Source organism: Eretmochelys imbricata, chromosome 3, assembly GCF_965152235.1.
Source record: "Eretmochelys imbricata isolate rEreImb1 chromosome 3, rEreImb1.hap1, whole genome shotgun sequence".
In the NCBI taxonomy this organism is placed as follows: Eukaryota; Metazoa; Chordata; order Testudines; family Cheloniidae; genus Eretmochelys; species Eretmochelys imbricata.
In genome coordinates this window covers 18,613,415-18,636,559 of record NC_135574.1, presented here as the reverse complement: position 1 = coordinate 18,636,559, position 23,145 = coordinate 18,613,415, and the positions used below count along the sequence as shown (strand labels likewise).

At 42.6% G+C, this 23,145-nt stretch overlaps 2 protein-coding genes across 2 annotated transcripts in view; one reads left to right on the top strand and one right to left on the bottom strand.

Moving 5' to 3' along the window:
• The window catches only part of KLHL29 (kelch like family member 29), a 375,769-nt gene that overhangs the window by 328,262 nt on the left and 24,362 nt on the right, over positions 1-23,145 (top strand). Inside the window, exons 9-10 of the mRNA XM_077812466.1 lie at positions 536-716; positions 12,643-12,836. Of these exons, the coding sequence (XP_077668592.1) occupies positions 536-716; positions 12,643-12,836 (375 nt within the window). The remainder of the gene's footprint in view (positions 1-535; positions 717-12,642; positions 12,837-23,145) is intronic.
• ATAD2B (ATPase family AAA domain containing 2B) overlaps positions 708-23,145 on the bottom strand; it is a 215,152-nt gene continuing 192,714 nt past the window's right edge. Inside the window, exon 29 of the transcript XR_013345548.1 lies at positions 708-730. The gene's annotated coding sequence lies outside the window, so the exon portion shown is untranslated. The remainder of the gene's footprint in view (positions 731-23,145) is intronic.

The following is a 23,145-nucleotide window of genomic DNA, read 5'->3' as shown; positions in this document are numbered from 1 at the left end:
GCTCTGCACTGTAATAGAAAAGCCAACTAATCATGGAAGTGATGCGTGAAAATTAGGAGTTAAACCTTAAAATCCCCTAATTCTACTTTATATGTGTACAAAACATGTTGTTTCTATTCTTTGTCACATAAAAACTGAATTAAGCATTCTGGATTTCAGAGTGGACAGTGAATAGCAAGCCAGTCAGTCTCTGCCACATGACACCTTCTTGCAAGTGTGTGGTAATTGGAAGATTGGAGGTTATTTATGGATGTTGGATGTGTATATTCCTTTACGCACATGTCCTTCTTAGTCTGACATCTTGATATCCTCATATCATCTTAAAAAAACAAACCTTTGAAACGCACGAATAAATGACACCGATCTGCTTCATAGAAACAGATGCTCCCTATTGAGGGTGATTTATTTTAATTACTCAACTGTCATTAGAAGAGCTTTTACTTGGTAACTGGCTTTGATTGCAACATACAGTGGACTACCTGCATCCAAGTTCTCACTTAATTCTCTCCTTTTCTCACCCATGTCTTGTTGGCAGGTGGCATGGAGTCTGGTGTCACACTCTCTGATGTCTGGTGTTACATGTCCTTACTTGATAACTGGAATCTCGTATCCCGAATGACAGTCCCAAGGTGTCGGCACAACAGCCTGGTGTACGATGGGAAAATTTATACCATTGGAGGCGTTGGTGTGGCAGGCAATGTTGATCATGTGGAAAGGTAAGGTTCTCCTCCTAAAGAAATTATTTGACATGTGATCCAAAAGCGCACTGTTGACTCAAATTAGCTCAAAAATTTTGATTTGGTCAAAACAAGATTTTACAGAAGATAACAAAAATAGAAAAAAACTTTTTTTAAAAGTTCCAGTGGAAAAAATTGTATTAAAACAAATACATAATAGTTTGTGGTGTGGGAACTGGAGCTGAGACATAACAAATTAATCTCATATAGGCATCTATTACATGGGGAAAATTTTCAATCCGTATTGAGATGTGCTGAATAGAGCATGGTCGGAACCAGATTTTTCATTTAACTTTTGAATGCTTGACTTTGTAAACTTAATGCTCTTTTAACATAGTTTCCTTTATGTAATTATATGTAATAATGTATAAATATTGCATCTAAAAAACTGCATTAAAAGAAAATTATTAAGGTTGCAAAGTCAAGCATGCAAACATTAGGAAATCCTAGCATTACGGGTGCCTGTGTAATTTTCATTTGTCCTCCTTTTGTATATGCATTATGATAAGAGCTATGCGAATAACTGTTTTTTCAGTATACTGGCAGGTCCGAAAAAAGCCTGCCACAATTTTTTAACATGGGCAAAACGGAGTATTTCTCTCTCGCTGCATTCTCAGAAAAGACTGAACCATTTTGTCTAGAATTTTCCACACTCAAAAAATCAGCATGAGGCAGACACCCAGCATAGAAAAATTCAGCCCAAATGGTTAATGTCCGGTAAAGTTGAAGCTGAAGAAAGGTCTTAGTATGGAAAGTGTCAGGCAACCTTAATAGTAGGTGGGGCTATAAGCAGCCCCACCTATAATGTAATAAGAAATGCCTCTGCAACCTTAAACCTACCTTTCTGTGCTGTAGGATCATGCTGTAATTGCATGATCAACTACTGTGACACTTCGCATGTCTGCAAGTCACCCTTTCCGTGCAGTGTTTGCAATCCCATCATTGCAGAGATGAAATGAACAAAAATAAAACTGACTTTGTTGATTCTCTCAGTGAATGACAGAACACAGGAAGTAAACAAGCAGCATAAATAGTGAAGAGTAAATGGATTTTGCTAGCATTGTGCATGCTGTATACTCCAAGCTGATGATGAGTGGGCCCAGGGGGACTAGAACTGTTTCATGGGTTTGCAAAATTTCTTCAAATTCCCAAACCTCTTCTCCTGTAATTTAAAGTCATGCTTTTTTCACAAGGGAAGTGTAGGGGTTTGTTTCTTTTTTAAATCCTCTTTTAGATAAAGAGGAATGACACTGATGCAAGCAGGTGTCCTGTGTGCACTAATAGCCTGTATTTAGTTTTGATTAGAGTATGTCCTTTTGCCCAGTCTGTTTCTTTCTCCGCTCTGATTCTCATGTTCTCTCTTAAGCAGACCATCAACAAAAAAAGGAACAGTTTGTATTTCCAAAACCAGGGACTGTGTAGGCTGAGAATTAGGCAAAGCCGGTCCTTCCTAATATTAATAGTATTACTAATAGTTAGTCCTGCCACAAGTGTTGGGGACTGGACTAGATGACCTCTTGAGGTCCCTTCCAGTTCTATAATTCTATGATTCCCCAGACCCTCTGTCCCTCAAGATCAGCCCCCAGCCCCCAGAATAAGTCTTATGACTCTTGGGATTGTTATGACACGTCTCATCATATTTGGTATTTTTCTTAAATCCCCAGCTCCGAGAGTCATACGATTGCATTAGAAACTGAGCTTACATTTTAAAGGTGAGGAGCACATGTCATAGCTCCACTGAATTTCTAGCCCTTGTGGAGAAAAGCTTGAAAACATGCACCCTTATGGCTCAGAAGCCAGAAGGTTAATAAGAGAACCCCTAATGTATTTTTTTATCTCATGATTTTAAGGCAGTTCTCATGATTTGGAACTCTTGGGGTTGGCAGCACTGTAAGAATGACCGTAACCTGACACCACGTGGTGCCTGCACATTGTGGTCTCACAGGGACACACACGTTTTGATGAAAGGTTTTGTGGCTCAGGTCCCAACAACCCTTAAACTGAGCATGCTAGAATATTTACAGTTTAAAAAAGGAAGGCTAGTGTAGGCCTGTTATGCATGTTTATCCAGTAGAATAGCAGGGTTTCTCCATATTAGGGGGGGGGAGGGTAGCTCAGTGGGTTGAGCATTGGCCTGCTTAAACCCAGCGTTGTGAGTTCAATCCTTGAGGGGGCCATTTAGGGATCTGGGGCAAAAATTGGGGATGGGTCCTGCTTTGAGCAGGGGGTTGGACTAGATGACCTCCTAAGATCCCTTCCAACCCTGATATTCTATGATATCATTTCCGTGCATTCTGCCTCTGCAGGGGTAGGTAAGCCCTTGTGATGGGGATTTGTTAAATTTGCAATTATAATTAATGTGCTATTATTGATAAAAGTGACTTATGAGAAGCAACAGTAGAACAGAGTGCATGCCCAGATTGTGTGTCCCTTTTGGGTTATGCTGGGAGATCAGAAGTTTTTAAAAATTAAAGTGAGGGAGAGGGATTAAGAAGTGTGTTAGTTTCATTGCTTAAATCATTTGTGTGTGTGTGTGTGTTATGCATTTGGTTTTGGAATTGACATTCTGGACTTTTAACAGTAGAAAAGTGAGGAGAGAAAAAGTTCACCTTAAAAACTGCAATCCACAGACTGACATTATTCAAACTGAAACATCTCCCAATTGCCCCAACATCCTAATTTTAGCAGGTACTCAGAAAATTGAAGGCAGATGGAATAATTGTTCCAAGTCTTATGAGCAATGAGGCATTTTGAATTTGGGTCATCTCTTTCAGGAGAATCATTAATGTTCAGAATAATGTTAATTTAATTGCTCAATTTTCTGATGTCACATGCACAATTAAAACCCAACTCGGAACTTCCCAGTTCCTTCCTTGTGTGTGGGTGGGTGTGGTTATGACCTGCACTAAGGAGAGATTACATTTTCCACTATAGTGTGGATTGGACATTGCTCTTTGAATGTGTCAAGTTTGCTTTGGATGGGGCACAGAAATACAGTCTCAGGAGACCATCTATGCCTTTAGATCATTTATTACCCAGACTAGATAGTATTACGTACAAAACACTGCATTATAAGAATGTTGAAGTTGCAAAGTCAAGTACTCAAAAGTTAGGAATTCCAGATTGTCTGTGCAGTTTTTAGTCAGCCTCTTTGTGAGTATACATTATGGTACTGTTGTGAGCTGGGTGAAACCATGTTACGGGTTGAGTTAAAAACACCTTGTTCAAGATGATGCCTCCATTTAAGACAGTTAAGAGGCCACATCTAAAACAAAGCCTAATAGAGTCTGCCCGGAAAATAGCACCGTGGAGGCAGAGGCTGGATATTGTGACCAGGGGTGTGGGGGTGAGTGAGAGTCTGAGAAAAACACTCACACAGAGAAAAGGTGGGAACAGACAAGACTGCAAGAGGAAAATTAAGCAAGAAAGCCAAGCAGTAAGTAAACAGTGCCTGCAAGTGACCCTGGAAAAACTAGAGAGAAAGCTTTTGGATCTGGTATGTATTGGGTAAAGGGATTTGGGGGCCTGTAAACTAAGAAACTGCTCTTGGTTCCCTCCAGGGCTGGCTGTAGGTTTTTTGCCGCCCCAAGCAAAACATTTGCCACCCCAAGCTCCGAGAGCGCAACTGCTCAAGCAAAAAAAATAAAATAAAAAGGATGGCTGGAATGCCGCCCCTGGGATTGTGCCGACCCACGCACGTGCTTGCTTTGCTGGTGCCTAGAGCCGGTCCTGTTCCCTCAGCATTCTGAGACAGGGCTTTGTACATTCTTGGTAAACAAACAAAACTGCATCAAAGAGGTAACTGACTATCACCAATTTCTGCTTCCAACCTGAACATCCTCAGACTCCCAAACTTTGCCTAGCCGCTCGGATTTAAAAGGGGCAACAATACAGCCTTTAATTACATGAGCAAATACTATTTTTTTCCACAGGTGATCATAACTTCGTCAAATTTGGGCAGATTTTCATGAGAATGGAAAAAGGCACCTCCCAGACACCCAGGTGACCCCCGCCCCTGCCAAATTTCAAGTCCCTACTCCAAAGCAAGGCGGCAGTAGGGAAGTTCAGTAAAATGGTTCTAAGAATTTTTTAACATGAACATAACATCTTAGTTTCCTTAATATCACTCTGAGAAATGGCTGAATTGTTTTACTGAAATTTTCAGAAAATTCCAGTCTAAGGCAAACATCCAGCATGGAAAATCTCATCTCAAATGATTAAAGTTTGGTTAAATTATAATCAACTGATTTCAGGGTCTTATGGAAAGTGTCCTGCACCCTTAAGTACAGGTGCTGCTACCTGCACTGTGTATAATTCACGTATGGGGATTGCATATGGATGGTCATTTGCTAAATGTCTTTTGTGCTATCCAGAAAGCACTAATGCAGTTAGGAGCAATTTTCTTTGGACTCCATAGGGTGAGTTATGGAATCATCCCTTCCCTGCTCCTTTGTCTGTACTTTATTTAAACTGTAATCTCTATGGGGTCTTGGCCGTTGGGTGAAATCCTGGCACCACTGAAGTAAATGGGAGCTTTGTTATTGACTTCAGTGGGTTCAAGATTTTATCCTTTGTTTTCTAATATGCCTTCAAAGAGCCAAGCAGGTGCCACTATGATGGGCAACCTTCTTAAAACCTGAATAGATATATAAATAAACAGCATGTGTAATGTATTATTTATTAATTTATTGAAATAATTTGTACATACCAGCTGAGCTGAATCATAAACTCACTCTGTGAAATGGATGTTTTACACACATAGACTCGTCTTCTGTGGGATTGGATTGTTGAGCTGTGTTTTTGGACGAAGGGCTTTAAGGAAATAGCAATGACACTACAGTTCTCAGTCGAGCCCCTCTGGCAATTTTGACTGTAACAGGAAATAAGTCCCTAGATGTTTAGTTGAGAGATTTTCCCACCAACCTGTCTGCTTCTGTTATTCCTGAGGAAATTCTGTGCCAAAATATTAAAGATTATGTGCACAATATTTTAAAATTCTGCAGATTTTATTTGTCAATAAATAAATGGGGCTCCTGCATGGCAGTGGGTAGCACAGACCACTGGCTGCATTGAGGTGGGAGAGCACCCTGAAGCCCCAACCTCCCCCAGTACAGGGACTCGGCAGTGAGGCTGCACCTGACCTTGACACAGCACAAGGGCCGTGCCCCTCTGCACCAGGTGTAGACAGGCAGGCCCAGCCCACCAGGATCCAAGTGTGGAGGGGCTTAGTGCGGGGGGATCCAGGTGTGGGGTGAGAGGTTTCTGTGTAGGGCAATCTGAGTCCGGGAAGCCCAGTGGGCAGAGGTGAAAGTAAGCTGGTACGCCCCGATACAGCGTACTGGCAAGAGCCGGTGCACCGTACTGCGGCAGCCCAGCTTCCCCAGGGGCCAATTTAAAGGGCCTGGGGCTCCCAGCAGTGGCTGGAGTCCCAGGCCCTTTAAATTGCCTCCAGAGCCCCGCTGCTGGAGCCCTGGGGTAGCAGCTGCAGGGCTCCAGCGGCTATTTAAAGGGCCTGGGGCTCCCCTGCTTCGATCTCCCCGGCCCTTTAAATAGCCATCGGAGCCCCGCTGCCGCTACTCCAGGGCTCCGGGGGGCTATTTAAAGGACTGGGGTGGTAGAAGCAGGGGAGCCGCAGGCCCCTTAAATAGTCCCCAGAGCCCTAGGGTAGCGGGGGCTCCAGGAGCTATTTAAAGGGCTGGGGCTTCAGCTGCCTCTGCCACCCCGGTCCTTTAAATAGCCGCGGAGCCTCGCCACTTCCCCAGGGCTCCAGCGGCTAATTACAGGACCTGGGCAGTAGAAGCAGTGGAACCCTGGTCCCTTTAAATAGCCCCAGGAGCCCTGGACTGCTGCTGCTACCCCAGTGGGGAGGGAAGGCAGAGAAGGGGGTGCACTTACCTTACAGGGTGGGCTGGGGCTCGCTCTGACCCCCTCAGCCCTGCCCCTTCCGGGGGCCAGAGCTGGCCCCAGCATACCAGTAAGTCAGTCGACTTATTTTCACCCCTGCCAGTAGGAGATCTGGATGCACAGGAGCTCGTTGGGGGGTTTCGGGTGCAGAGGCAATGTGACACTGCAGGGGATCCAGGTGAAGGTGGTTGGGGCTCAGCGAGGGCGGGGCCTGGGTGTGGGCAGGGACTTGTTGGGGGGGATCTAGATGTAGGGGGATAGGGCTTCTTAGGGTGAGCTTTCAATGGGCCTGCTTATCGGGGGAGCCCCAGCTTCTGCCAAGGGGACACCGCGTGCCGGACTCCCGCTTCCCCGTGATTTCCCTGTCCCCTGTTCTTCTCCATCCCCCTCCCCTCAATCCCACATTCCCTTCCCCCTGCCCTATTCCACCCCCCTCTTCCTTCCCCACTGCCTCTTTCCTTCAGGTGGGCAGCTCTGCGCTTGCAGAAATGAGGGGGGTCAGTGGCACATAACCCTGTTTGACCCCCCATGCCTCACCACTGTTGGGGGGGGTAGTTGCCCCCAAAAAACTGCATCCATGGTCATCCCCACACACACACATACGTGGCTTTCCTGCCATTTTCTCCAAGGAAGTACAGGAATTCTGCGGGGCGGGAATGAGCATTTTCTGCCAGTGCACGGTCCCGCAGAATCCCCCCAGGAGTATTCTGTAGCTTGTATATAAATAACGGATGGAGGAATTAAGAGGATCTATGAACTGGGTTTCTGTATAGTGGATGGAGCTTCCTAATACGTGAGAGCTGAAAAGGCTGTATATGCTGACTATATATATGGCTAAATGTTTATGGATTTGGATACTTCATAGTAATTATCTGTCTGAAGGGTGTTGAACGATGAAGCATGTTGTTCTGATACAGGGCCTCTAGATTTATCTAAAATTGGCTGACTACTTCAATTTATATGTGCACATAGAATACAGTTTAAAAAATTAAATATAAAATAATCTGTAATTGTCATTTTACACACTGTTTCAGAACCCAGTGTTATATTGATGTCTTAACAAAATTATATCTAGAACCTTGTCCAAGAATAGTTCATTAAGATCTTCAGAACAGTCAGAAGGAAATGAAAAAGCAAAACCATTAATGTGATTTTAAACATCATGTGAGCCATCTGGAGTGCAGATCGATACTACACAATGAAGCTCTATTTTGTATAGCATCCTTCCTGAAAATTGTATTCTAAAGTTAAATAATGTATAAGATAGTGAAGGGTTGGTGGTCTATAAACTATTGATAATGATAACATAAAGACTTTATAATGTGAATAAATTAAAGCATTCAGTCATAAGGCTGTTTAACTTTAGAAGGAGAGAAATTAAGAGGCCGAGGAAAAGGGGGGAAAACGTGTTTTCAGATAAGGTATGAAAAGAGTTGGAGAGTTCATAAGGCAGAGAGCTGCTCCAAAGGGCAGAAGTCGCAGAGTAAAAGCCTGTCTTGCCATTAATGCTGAGATTGTGGGAAAAGGAAGAGAAAGAAAGCACATGCTAAATGAGATGAGTGAGGTGAGAGAAAGATCAGTCCTACGAGGGAAAACTGGGGAATGCAGAATTTTCAAAACAAGAAAGGTTATTTTTATTTTGCAGGTCTAGTCCATAAACTGGGATGAGGCCAATAGACCCACAGTGTTTGGGTAGGCCCGCCACCAGAGAATGGTGTGGACAGGCTTGGAAACAGGAAAGCAGGAGCTAGCATTGGCATAGTAGAGAGCCAGAAGTACTGTGAGCAATTTTGCAGAGGGAAACCTTTGGGTGGATGGGATCCAGTAAATTAAGTCTTAATTTACTATTGTAAACAGCAGAGTCAAATGAGAGGTCTGAGTCAAGCAAAGAGATCAAGATGGATATTTTTTAGGTTAATTCTCTTGGCTATAAGCAGTTGAATAGAGTGTCAGAAGATAGTCACCACTATTGTAAAAGTGGCAGTTAAAGTTAAAGGTGGAAATAACAAGAATGAAAGGAAGACTGTAAATAGAAAAGAGCAGAAAGCCAAGGGATAAACTGGTTGTGATTCTTCTCTGCACAAGAAAGTTGCATTGATTTAGCTTTATTCTGTTTTTAAACCAATGTAGTTAATTCAGTGTAAATCCTTGTGTGGACACTTTAGGAGTTGACTGAAGTTAAACCAGAATGATCTGGTGATTGGAAAACATGCCAGAGAGACAGTTAAGAAGATCAAACTACTGAGCTTATCAAAGGGAAGGTTAAGAGGTGACATGATTATGTTCCACAAGTGTCTGTGCTACCTGGACAAGAGATATTTGATAGTAGACAGCTCTTTTATCTAGCGGAAAAAGGCATGAGATCCAATGGTTGGAAGCTGAAGCTAGAGAAATTGAGACTAGAGAAATAAGGCACATACTTTTACAGTGATGGTAATTAACCATGGGACGAGTTACCTAAGGACATGGTGGATTCTCTATCACTTGAAGCCTTTAAATCAAGACTGCATATCTTTCTAAAGATACGTTATCGCACAAACAGATGCTATTGGTCGGAATGTTGGTCAGCGAGGAAGAGAAAGGAACAACCAGTGCATGCTGACAAAATGAGAATACTCAGGTGGGCACTGGGGTAAGACAAGAGCTGATAGGCTACACAATGAAATGGTATGAGCCATGATGCAGGTAGCCCCCAACACAGAAAAGCTGAGGGAGTATCCACTGAAATGGCTGGGTCATAATGCGCCATTTCACTTTGAATGGTCCCTTAGAATATGGTCCCTTAGAATAAAGTGCTAACTACTTATGCTAAACAGTCTGTTTAATCTTGTATCTAGCTGCAACACTCTGAGTACCTTTCCCAGATCTGAGGAAGAGCTCGGTGTTGCTTGAAAGCTTGTCTCTCTCACCAAGAGAAGTTAGTCCAATAAAAGATATTACCTCACCACCCACCTTGTCTCTCTAATATTTTGGGACTGACACTGCTAAAACAACACTGCATACAGCAATGGCTGCGTCATGTGAGATGACGAGATGTGGGATATGTTGGCCAAAGAGAACAAGAGCTAGTAATCACATGACAAAGACCATGAGCAAGACCTAGAAGAAGGTGGTTCAAGATGCTAAGAGGGACATGAAGAGGGTTGTTTTCAGCTTGGAAGACACTTGACAAGAATGTTTGAAGATGAAGAACAAGACCTACTGACACTGATTGCCAGGACAAGATGAAGGCAAAGAAGAAAAAGAGGATTAATCAGTTGTTTTCATTATAAAATCAGGGATGGCAACAGATCAATTACCAATACTAGAATTACTGGGGGACAAGAGATAGCTACATGTATCCTGCCAGCAGTGTATCAAACTATTTTTATTACACAATTTTGTCCATATCTATTTTTTAGGATGAGAGTGAATATTGCCATGAATATTACTGCAGAAAGGGACCTGGGGGTCATAGAGGATCACAAGCTAAATATGTGTCAAGAGTGTAAAACTGTTGCAAAAAAAGGAAACATCATTCTGGGATGGATGGATGTATTAACAGGAGTGTTGTAAGCAAGACACAAGAAATTATTCTTCCACTCTACTCCGTGTTGATTAGGCCTCAACTGGAGTATTGTGTCCAGTTCTGGGTGCCACATTTCAGAAAAGATGTGGACTAATTGGAGAAAGTCCAGAGAAGAGCAACAGAAATGAGCGAAGGTCTAGAAAACATGACCTATGAGGGAAGATTGAAAAACTTGAGTTTGTTTAGTCTGGAGAAAAGAAGACCGAGAGGGGACATGATAACAGTTTCCAAATCCTAAAAGTTTGCTACAAGGAGGAGGGAGAAAAATAGTTTTTCATAACCTCCGAAGATAGGACAAGAAACAATGGGCTTAAATTGCACCAAAGGCAATTTAGGTTGGACATTAGGAAAAACTTCCTAACTGTCAGGGTGGTTAAGCACTGGAATAAATTGCTTAGGGAGGATGTGGAATCTCTGTCACTGGAGATTTTTAAGAGCAGGTTAGACAAACACCTGTCAGGGATGGTCTAGATGATACTTAGACCTGCCATGAGTGCAGGGGACTGAACTAGATGACCTCTCAAGATCCCTTCCAGTACTGTGATTCTATTAGTATTGCATACAAATATGAGATTTATATCACTGTGCAATTATATCGTAAGTTTTTAAGTGATGCTTTTGGTAGTCAAATGCAGAGTTGGTACATTATTTTTGGCACCAAATTTTAAAAATTAGATCTAGTACAGGATTGTGCCCCATCATATGTTCCTGCCTCCATATTATTTGATATTTTTTCTGTTTCTTCTCCTAATGATTCTGTTTTTTTCTGTGCCATTAAGTTGAAAATCTTTAGAAAGTGCATTTCTCAGTACTCTTTATTATATGGAAATTCCCTCATTTTAGTTGATTAAAATATACCTCCATTTCGGTTTTTCATTGTTATTAATTTATTAATAGTGATCAGTTATTTTTATTGAAATGTTACTAGTGCAAAATAAATCAGTTCCTGTCAGTTTATGCTCCTTGCTCTATTACCTGTCTTTTATCTCTTGTTTGGTTCCACGTTTGGACATTGTGGGTATGTCTACACTGCCTCTGGGAGCAGGCTGGGTCCACAGACTTGTGTGGGTGGGGCTTGCATTAGTGCATTAAAAATAGCCACGCAGACAGTGCTCTGATGTTCCAGCTCAGGCTGGAACTTGGGCTCTCAAACCCGCCCTGTCACCGCAGCCTGAGAGTTCAAGCTGCCACCCAAATTGTAGTGTCAGAGTACAGTTGCTACACAGCTGGTTTTAGCGCTCTCACGCAAGCCTGACCAATACAAGTCTGTGGGCTTGGGCTGGGAGGCTCACTCCCCGATGTTGTGCAGACATACCCTGGCAGACTGTGTCACAAATGGAGAATATCACTAGGAACAAATATATCAGTTTCAGAAAGAGATTCTGAAGACCAGGAATCTAGAGTATTTGCATGTTGTAAGCATCCGTCCTATGATCAGGAGCCAAAGCTCTGAATGGGTGATGAAGGCTTGTGTGTTTGTCATCAACTGTTCCGAGTTACTACCATTTAGGCAACTACTATTTGACTGAATGTGCCATTTCATGGAAATATTGAACCATGTTGTTTTCCACTGTCTCCCAGGCTCATTTTACTGGAGCTCTTTGGATCACTGCCACATTATTTAAAAAAATAGATGTCTGATCTTGGGACGTTGTCTAAAATGAATCTTAATCCATTGTTTATTAACTGCACATCCTTATGGTCAATGGCTTAATTAAATCAGATACTGATGACCTTAAAACTAATTTAGTGCTCTAATGAATATTCTTTTCTGTTGCGCTACATGTTAAAAATGGATGCAATGAGGAAATCTTATTCCAGTAGCAAACTCCCCATTAACATTTGCAATATCCTGCAATGAAGTGTAGTAGTAGCTTGATACATACAGTGGCAATTAAATGGAGGCAATTTACACATGCACAAAATGTGCATTAATGGCTAGTTAACTAGAGTAAAAAGAGCTATCATGTTGTATTATGTTTGATGATGAGATGAGCTTCACAAGCTAAACAATTCAAGTATATTAACAATTCCCTGCCTCTGGTTGCTGTTGGATATCACCACGATGATTTGCAAGAATAATCTTACTGTATTCCAATTAATAGAAATTAATTAGTGGAAGTCTTCTTGACAAAGATGTCCTGAGTTTCTTTAGCTCAAGCCATAATTAGGCTTGAGAGGCATATGAAGAAACAGATCTGGTTTTCTCTGTGCCTTTATCGTTATCTTCTTAAAGGTTAGAAAGCAGCATTAATGGCATTATCTACCAAAACAGTTGGATTGCTTTGGTGTTAGAAGGTATGTTTTCAGGTCTGTTTTATCTGTCTGCCTAGCTGCCTATCTCTCTGTATATTTTATCTGTCAATCTGTCATGCATTTACAACACATCCATCACTGTATTATCTGGACTTATTCCTTTTGCTTTTGTTTTAGGTATGACACAATCACCAATCAGTGGGAGACAATAGCTCCTCTGCCAAAGGCTGTGCATTCTGCAGCTGCCACTGTTTGTGGTGGCAAGATCTACGTGTTTGGTGGGGTGAATGAAGCTGGTCGTGCCGCTGGAGTCCTTCAGTCATATGTCCCTCAGACTAATGCATGGAGTTTTATAGAGTCTCCAATGATCGGTAAGTGATCAGCATTTCACAATTTAAAAAAGAAATAAATGTCAGGATATAAATGTCTATACCACAAAATAAGTAAACCAAAGGGGCTGAATGTAAAGATGTCTTTAATAAAAGGCTGAGGAAAAGGTGTTTGTAATAGCAATGCTGGACGGGGTTGGTAACAGTATGTAATATATTAACCTGGAGATTCAGTGGTCTGGATCCTTCACTCAAGGCAAATGACACTGATTAATACCCCTGGTTATTTAGCTAGAAGGGTTGGGTTCAAGGTGGGGACAGAAAGGAAAACAACACAGATATGGATACCCTATACATTATATAGTGCACTAAAATTTTGTTATGCCATCAAATGTCACTTCATGCCTAAAACAATGCCATTCATTTAATGGATTATTATTACTGTTGTTGAAATTCCTCTTGTCCCAAAGGAAGCGAACGTCTTTTTTGCAGGAACTCACAGATGTTGTTCAATGGAATTCACCCTGCAGGATAGAAAATCCACAAGACAGGTGGACTATGAAGATCCAGCACTGTTTTTATTAGTTATGTTTACAGTGCCCAGGCGAGCGCTACATGCCTTACAGAACAAATAGAAAAACCGGGGGACTAAAAATTTCAAAAGCACCTAACGGCTAGATCCTTTAAATTCTTAAATAGTCATCAGAGCAGGGACTTAGGTGCCAAGCAGCTTGGGAGTCAGGACTTAGGTGGCTTTGTGCATGCCCTCCGTCAGAAATTAGGGCCCCAGGGGACTTTACCAATGGAAACATAGGTGCCTACAGAGCTAGGTGGCAGCCAAGTAGGGGTTTTGAGGATCTAAATTTCGCACCTGTGCACCTAAAATGGCATTTAGGCACCTACATCCATTTACAGAGATAACCCTAAGTGACTTAGAAGCCTAATGGTATGTCTGTACAGGAGCTGGAAGATATAATTTCCAGCTTAAATAGACATACACACGTTAGCTATGATCAAGCTAACATGCTAAAAATGGTGGTGGTGGTGGTGCAAGTGGAGAGATGGGCTAGCTGCCCTGAGTATGATCCCGTCTGAGAACCTATGTACATATTAGAATAGCTAACCCCTCCCACCACTCATGCCACTGTGGCTAGACTTCTATTTTTTTGCACACCAGCTCCATCAGAGCTAGCACGGGTATGTCTATGAAGGCTGAAAAATTGCACCTCCAGCTCCAGTGTAGACATTCCCTAAGCATAGGAGCCAACTCTGTGGGTGCTCCTGAGCTGGAGCACCCACGGGGAAAAATTGGTGGGTGCTCTGCACCCACCGGCAGCTCCCCGCCCCCCCCCCCCATGCCCCAGCTCACCTCTGCCTTCGCCTCCTCCCCTGAGCGCGCCGCTGCTTCCTGCTTCTCCCCTGAAACAGCTGTTTCACGTGGCAAGTGCTGGGAGGGAGGGGGGAGGAGGAGGAACGCGGCGGTCTCGGGAAGAGGCAGGGCTGGGACAGAGATTTGGGGAGGAGTCCAACAGGGGAAGGGAGGGGGTGGAGTTGGGGCTGGGGGGCGCGAGCACCCACCGGTGCCAAGGAAAGTTGGCGCCTGTGACCCTAAGATCCATTCTCAAAAGTGACATGGGCGTCTAAATAGCATTGACTTTCAATGAGACTTAGTTTCCTAAGGCCCAGATCCTCAAACGTATTTAGGCGTCTAACTCCCATTGAACTCCCAAGTGCCGGAACACCTTTGAAGATCCAGGCCTAAATTGCTTTTGAACATGGGACTCTTTTGACACTTCAAACCAAGGGTGCCTTGCCTAAAGATTTTAAACTCAGTGTTAGATAGGATGCAACCGTAGGGTGCAGCACTACTAGGACATGGTTATTCAGGTTAGGCCTGAGCACATATGGATGTCCAAAATAAACTACTTTTCCCCCCTTCTGTATATTAATTATTAATATTATTTTATTTATGTATTTATTTATTTACTACATCCCTACTTCAGGCATTGTGGAAGAAGCAAGTCTTGGGGAGTCAGTTGTCACCTATAAAATCTGTGTTTATAGCTTCCCCTGTGGATAAAGCATTGCTCTTTTCCTTTTCCCTGGCTGTTCTTTGTGTCCAGTCTAACATAACATGACATGCATATGATGTAGCATGAAGCACCCAGCAGGAGGGCATCAGCCACCAACGATCATATTTATGTATTACAGCAATGCTAACAAACCTGTTTCCTGGCTTTTTCCATCACATGGACACAACGGCTGCTGTTCATATAATCGACTGAGTGACATTATGAGGTTTTTCTGTGCTCAGAGCATACTGCAAAAATGAATGTATTATGCAAAAAAGTATTCCTCTTCCTTACCGAACTAGTACAAGTGCTACAGTAGCTGAGAATTCATTCCCTGGACTCATTATATTGTCTAGCACGTGTCAAGGCCGTGCGTGCTTGGAAAAATCGTCCAAAAATATCCCAAGATGGGTACATCATACATTTTCAAATAAATTGTATTATTTCCTAACAAAAAATACATCAAAACCATCGATGGGTGTGGGGGATGGTATTTGTGCTTTTTTTTGAGAAAATGTAAAGTAGTGAGTTAACAATATTCTGAAAGTGTAACGTTCTGTGATTTTTATTGGGAAATAAATACGGCCAATTTATTTGCAAATTTATAAAGTCGTTTAACACAAGAGACTGAAAAAATTGCACCCCTACTGGAGGACATCTCTGCTAGTGATACTATGCTTGATCAAAAGGCCCTGAGATTATTGAAAATATACTTAATTTTTGCAACTGCTAAGTAGTAGTAGTAACCACACTGATAAAATGTCCTCCCACTAAAGGTTGGGGGACTCTGTACAGGAGAATGACATTCCACATTCAATATGATGAACAATGCAAAAAACAAAGGCAGAGAGAATGGGACTTGGTGGTCTTTTTATAAAAGGAAAATGGGATTAATTCCAGTATTTCATGCCCAGAGTAAAAATGTGGTGCTCTGTTGACCTTAGATAAGATAATGGGCTCTTTAAATAAGTGTTATGTGTGCTCAGATTCCCAGAATACAAGCAGCTCTTGTATGTAACCAGGACCAACCCTTTAAAGGGCTTTTTTCACAACCAGTAATACGAGTTTAAAACCAGTCTGTGATTCTAAGGTAATCAGTGGCGAGAATGCAGGGTGGGCAAATATAAAATCATAGGACTGGAAGGGACTTCAAGAGATCATCCAGTCCACTCCCCTGCACTCATGGCAGGACTAAGTATTGTCTAGAGTGTGCCTGACAGATGTTTGTCTAACCTGCACTTAAAAATCTCCAATGATAGAGATTCCACCACCTCCGTAGGCAATTTATTCCAGTGCTTAACCACTCTGACAGTTAGGAAGTTTTTCCTAATGTCTAACCTAGACCTTCCTTGCTGCAATTTAAGCCCATTGCTTCATGTCCTGTCCTCAGAGGTTAGGAACAAATTTTCTCCCTCCTCCTTGTAACAATCTTTTATGTACTTGAAAACTATTATCATGTCACCTCTCAATCTTCTCTTTTCCAGACTAAACAAACCCAATTTAAAAAAACAAAAAACCCAATGAGGAGTCCTTGTGGCACCTTAGAGACTAACAAATTTATATGGGCATAAGCTTTCATGGGCTAAAACCCACTGCATCAGATGCATGTAGTGAAAAATACAGTCAGCAGTATAAAGACTGGGACTGGATGGATCACTACAAAAAGTAATTTTTCCTCTGCTGATACTCACACCCTCTTGTCAACTGTTGAGAATAGGCCACTTCCACCTTAATGGCACTGGCCTCATTAGCACTGACCTCCCACTTGGTAAGGCAACTCCCATCTTTTCATGTGCTGTAATATTTATACTGCTTACTGTATTTTTCATTCCATGCATCTGATGAGTGGGTTTTAGCTCATGAAAGCTTGTGCCCAAATAAATTTGTTAGTCTCGAAGGTGCCACAAGGACTCCTCGTTGTTTTTGCTGATACAGATGAACACGGCTGCCACTCTGAAACCAGTTTTTTCAATCTTCCCTCATAGGTCATGTTTTCTAGTCCTTTGATCATTTTTGTTGCTCTTCTCTGGACTTTCTCCAATTAGTACACATCTTTCCTGAAGTGTGGTGCCCAGAACTGAACCCAATTCGCCAGTTGAGATCTAATCAGCGCAGAGTAGAACAGAAGAATTACTTCTTGTGTCTTGCTTACAACACTCTTGCTAATACATCCCAGAATGATGTTTGGTTTTTTCTGCAACAGTGTTACACTCTTGACACATATTTAGCTTGTGGTCCACTATGGCCCCCAGATCCCTTTCCGCAGTACTCCTTCCTAAGCAGTCATTTCCCATTCTGTATGTGTGCAGCTGATCATTCTTTCCTACATGGAGTACTTTGCATTTGTCCTTATTGAATTTCATCCTGTTTACTTCAGACCATTTCTCCAGTTTGTCCAGATCATTTTGAATTATAATCCTATCCTCCAAAGCACTTGCAACCCCGCCAGCTTGGTATCGTCTGCAAACTTTATAAGTGTACTCTCTATGCCATTATCTAAATAATTGATGAAGATACTGCACAGAACTGGATACAGAACTGATCCCTACAGGACCCCACTCGTTATGCCCTTCTAGCTTGACTGTGAACCACTGATAACTACTCTCTGGGAACGGTCTGACATACGGTAGCTCATACTTGTAAGTCCATCACTTCCAAGAAGTCGGGTGCTAACCTATCCAAGCCAACCTTGGCAAGAATGTTGGCATTTTAGGGAAGTAATTTGTTTTAAATTATCTCAATGCTAGTGAAACAAGCTGGAGACCAAAGTACTCTCTCCATAGAACAGATACAGCATAGACAACAATATTGTGAGCTCTTTCACACAGCCCAGCCAATCTGCCTCCAATCTATGCCACTTAGATTTCTCCTAGGAATAAGAAGGTCTACATTCATTTAATCCCTGGCTTCTCTGCTGAGCCTGCCAGTAAGTGTACCAAATGAAATACTTGTGCAGTAGGACTGAAACATGTTTCCCATAGGTCACGAAATAGTTATCAGCAGTAATAACTTTTTGATGACTGCAGACCTGGAAATATACTCAGTGGAGTCTGTAAGGTTTTGTCTACACTGCAGTTAGACACTCTGTGGCTGACCCATGCCTTCTGATTCGGACTCACAGTGCTTGGGCCAAGGAGCCATTTAATTGTGGTGTAGCCATTCAGGCTTGGGCTGTGGACTGAGCTCTGGGACCCTCTCACCGTGCAGGGTTCTAGAGCCCAGGCTCCAGTCCGAACCCGAACATCTACACCGCAATTAAACAGTCCCTTAGCCTGAGCCCTGTGAGCCCAAATAAGTGGCCTGGGCCAGCCCCACGTTTTTCATTGCAAAGTAGACATACCCTTTGTGGACTTGAGATGCTGTTGATTGGCAGGATTCTATAGTTAAACAGTCTCACATCTCTTCTTCCCAGTCCTAACATCTAACAAAGCTGCCACTTAGTAACAATTCTGGGTAAATGTAGTGCCACAAAATCAAACCAGCATTCATACTTGCACTGCTTACCTTTTCATTTCTTGCTATGCTGTCCTTGCAGAGCTGAAGAAAATGTATTTTATGCACAACGTCCTAAGGCTTGTCTTTTTTAACAAGACCGCTATAGACATGTTGAAGTCAGTGATTGTAAATAAGCATAATCATCTTGTCACTTTGTGTTTTAGTTCACTTCGTGTCTAATGCTAGGGCACTAAAATGTACCCTTTATGCAATATCAAATAATCAGTTGCCTACATTAATGTAACTATAAGTTTTGATTTGTGTTTCTGAGTGGGTTTTCCATTTAAAGCTGCCCACAGTTTATATGCAAAATAGGAGTTTTATTTACCTATCTCCATAGTTAAATTTTAAAATCTGGTAAGTGGTGTGGGAAAGCACAGGTCAGGGACCCAAGAACATTTCTGGTATCTAGTCTAAATCTAATTTCTTATACCATGTCCATCTCTGGATCATTAGGTTCCCCCCTAGTTTTCAGCTAAAACTCTCACATGGTGGCAAGGGGTGGTGACTTTAGGACTCAGTTCTGGCAAGTGTCCACCCTCTGTTTCCCTAGCTGCCTCACTGGTGGAGTTTCCCCTCTGTTCTTAAGGTGGGTAGCTCTCCCCTGACTGCAGAAGTTCTCCCCAGACTGGTGGATGGAGATGGGCCTCCCCCGGCTTTTGAGTGAGAGAACAGGGCTCCAGGTGCCTTCCCAATGCCTGCTCTTCAGACTGGGCAGGCAAGCACTGGCAGGAAGGGATAGGGGCTGCAGGATTGCCATTCAGTGCAGCTGCAGCTTGGCTTCCTTTCCTTGCATCTAGGATGATTTCATGGGACTACATCTGATGTCTCCCATGTGTTCTAGAAAGCTCTTGACGGGGCAGGTGCATAGAAACACAAAAAGGGATTACCCAGTAGCAACTGCCCTGGCAATAGCTGGTGCAACCTGTCAGCTCAGTCCCAGCCTCTGAGAGGGCTGAAACTGTCAACAGGATGAGCCAGTCTTAACATTTCCAGTCAGGCCCTATCAATTAATTCCATCCCCCCACTCCTGTATCAGATTCCCATTGCCTTGATCACACCATTATAATCAGAGCTGGCCTAAGGATTTGAAGGAGGGAATGTGAGATCATTCTTTGGCTATGCCCAAGCTCAGTGGTTTCCTTGACACACAGACTGTGTTTGGCAGGATCTTACCCCAACGCACACACCTTCCCCTTCACACATTCTCCTGCTGCACCTGCCAACCTCCCCTGGCTGTGTTGATTTATATCAGTTCACATTTTGGAAGAAAAGGGCTAGAAACTTACTTTTTTTTTTTACTAAAATGGAAGCCTAAATTTTGCTTTTGTGGCTCTCTCTGCTAACCAGGGGCTTGCACAAGTCTCTACCAGCTCCTCAGTGATTTGTTGTCATGGAAACTTTCTCTTGGTGAAGATGGCAATGCTCTATTAGATTCCTTTCAGTAAGGTTGGATAAGGAAAGACATTTAGAGCCTGAGGAGAACGCCAACTATCATTTCAATTTGTTTCTGGCTGTTTCTCTCAAGAGGATCTCAGGTATAGAGGGCTATGTTGTTCACTCTTTTGCCTCAGAAAGGGCAGACAGGCACTAGAGGTGTTCGCATGTAGGCCAAAGATGTGCTTGGCATCCTTTTCTCCCATGGTGGGTATCACTGCTTTCTGGAATGTGCCGAGACAGCGCACGGTAAACAGCAGTTTAGATACTAGGGAAAGATCTGAGGCCAGGTCTCTGAGGAGCTTCATCACTGCTTCATAGGAATGTCTGAGAGACTTAACCAGCTAATTCTATGCCCCGCCTGAGTGTTCAGTCAGAGCACTAAGGCTGTCGTGAACACTTTGAAGACAATATCTACTTCATAATTCCAGGGCTGATTTTGTCTTTTTTAATTTAAAGGAGTAACAATTCCTGTGATTTTCTTTTAGAAATTCAGGATCAGAGAAAGCAGGGACAAGAAGGTCATACAGAAGACTCTCTAGTCCATCCTTCTGCCAGGGCTGGACTGTTCCAGACAGCATATTTTCTTGCGCTTCCACCACGTCCCTTGGGAAGCTATGCTACATCGAACTAGATCTCAGAATTTTTTCCCAGTGTTAAACCTCAATTTTCTTTTTCTTCAGTTCACTTGGCTATAATCCACATGTACCACTCTAAATAATGCCTCTCCCTCCTTGGTGTTTCAATATTTATTAAGGTCTCCGTTTACCAAAGCTGGTAACATTTCAGCTCTTCTGGTCTTTCGCCACAAGTCAATCCCTCCAGCCTCATGATCTGTTTTGTTGCGGTCCTCTAATGCCCTCCAGTTCATCAGTATTTTCTTGGTTAGTTGGTGTCCGGAATTGAACACACTACTTCAGGTAGAAAAGGAGGACATGTGGCACCTTAGAGACTAACAAATTTATTTGAGCGTAAGCTTCCGTGAGCTACAAGCATCTTGCTTTAGAAAAATACAGATTTCCTTCATACAGAAAAAAGGTACTGTTGTGACTGAAGGCAAGAGACTTTGCTAAGGATTCATTTAAGTGCCTGTGGTGTATTACCTGTCCTCTGGAAGAACATCATGACCTACTATATAGTAAACAAAAATCTTATATTAGAGAGAGAGGGAGCAAGTGCCAGTTAGCTATGTGGTTTAGATGAGCATGGAATTTGTGGTTCTTACCCCTTCTGTTAGTCCCTAGATTTGCTCACCCCTCCTCTTTAGATTTTCTGCACTGTCACCTCTGGTGCACTCTCCATTGATCCGAAGTTGGGTGTGTGCTTGGTCAGCGGTATAGTACTCATTCCCCTTCTCTCCTTGCCTCCTGTTCCCACGAGGACACTGGCCTCAAGGAGCTGCAGCAGCTCCTTGCCAAATGTCTGAAATCTGAGAACTAGCTGCTAATTACAATATTTGCAGTTCAGACCTCACAAGCTATGTTAAGAATCAGACTGCCATCTCTGGGCTGCTGAGGGATGTCATCTTATCCCATTCCTGTATGTTGATTTGCTACACAAATCATGAGTTTTTCTGCCTTAGGTATGCAGGGAGAAGTGGAGACACGCAGTTTTAAAAGCAGATTTGGTTTCCATTAACTAGTTTTCCAGTCTGTTTCATAAGCATACATATATTCACCTCATAAGGAATTCAGTAGACTATGAAGTAGGAATAATATCTGGATACAGTCATACTAGTGGCGTGCCAGCATTTTTCTGAAAAAAATGTTTTGGCTGGTGTGATTTCAATAAGATGTTTACAACAGGGATCATTTCCGCCATTCATTTTAATACCATTTCAGGCTGTAACCAAGCACTGGTTTGGAATGCAATGTAAGATCTTTCAGCAGTTGCTGAGTGCAGCAGGACATTTTAGAATTCTGTCTTACTGAATATATAGTTTATTAATGTGATACTGTAGCCATAAGTCACACCAGAGGGAACATATTGTTATTTTGAGGTTATTGGTATATGTCTCAGATAGGCTAGATTTTCAACCACCCAAGAAGTGCACCTGCCCAGTGAGTTCCTACAAGTACAAACCACATTCTGGAATGGCTTATTGCTAAAAGAATATCACTCACTGAGTTTAAACTCCCCCTTTATTTTTAAGAGCAACAATTGCAGTGAATGGAGTTATGAAGTGAGTTCTTCCACTTTGAACAATAGTTCTTAGCAAAATTAGAGGGGGAAATAATAAAGCAGGGGACTTTTTTCCTACCATTTAAAAAAAATTCTTACTTCTTTTTTTGCATTTAAATCTCAACTAACTTTCTGTTGCAAAAACTATTCATGGAATAATGGACAGTTTCCAATTTAGATTTTATGACAGGAAGTGGATTAAAGTGTCCAGATGTCTTCAAACTGCTGCTGAAAGGGTTCTTTGTGGAAATGACAACTCATTTCTCTTTCAGCCCCTTCTAGGATGACCATATTTCCCAAAGGCTGGGGCTGGCATCGCTGCTCACCCCCTCCTCTGCACATTCCCCCACACCCCACGTTTTTGACAAAAGTGGGCATTTGTCCCATTTACTCTTGCCAGCTTGATCCGTTTGGCAAGAGCAAATGCGGCAAATGCCCACTTTTGCCAAAAAAATCAGGACGGCCGGGACAGGGCTTAAGAAAGGGACTGTCCTGGCTAAAATGGGATGTTTGGTCACCCTAACCCCTTCCTCCTCCTTTTCCCCCCCTCCCCATTTACCCATCCCCACTAGCCACTTAATATATAGAGTGCTTTGGTTTTGTTCCTCAGTGATGCGGCCCAAGCTGTCTGTTCATGGGAGCTCAACGACACATCCATCATCATCATCATCAAAAAGGCCCAGTCAAAACATGGCTTTGGACAATTAGTATCTGGTTTCATCACTAACCTGCTAGCAAGTGACCTTTAAGGTGGGGGGGGGGAATGGAGCATGTGGAGTGTTTGAATAAGGTTGTCCAACCTTGAAGAGGAAAATTGAGAAGGGAAGGGGAATTGGTGGCATCCAAGTGATGTGAGAGCTAAGGATGGATATTGGCCATCCACCTGGAAGAAACTGGAAGACCAACTTTGGTTATCAAACCATGAAGTCTAAGGGGAAATTACGAGCTTGGAGATAAATCAGTGGCACCTGTGGGAGTTTACTGCAGCCACAGTAATGCAAAATATGTTGGTTTATATCTTTTCTGATCCCCATCTCTGTGGGGTTCCCTTATATTTTTGTAATATAAAGTCCTCACCAGAGATCAAGAGTTTGCTTGCTATGAAGTTCTCCCTTCCTGAAACCAGTAGGAGAAATCTCTTCCTCTCAAATTTACTTTGTACTTAC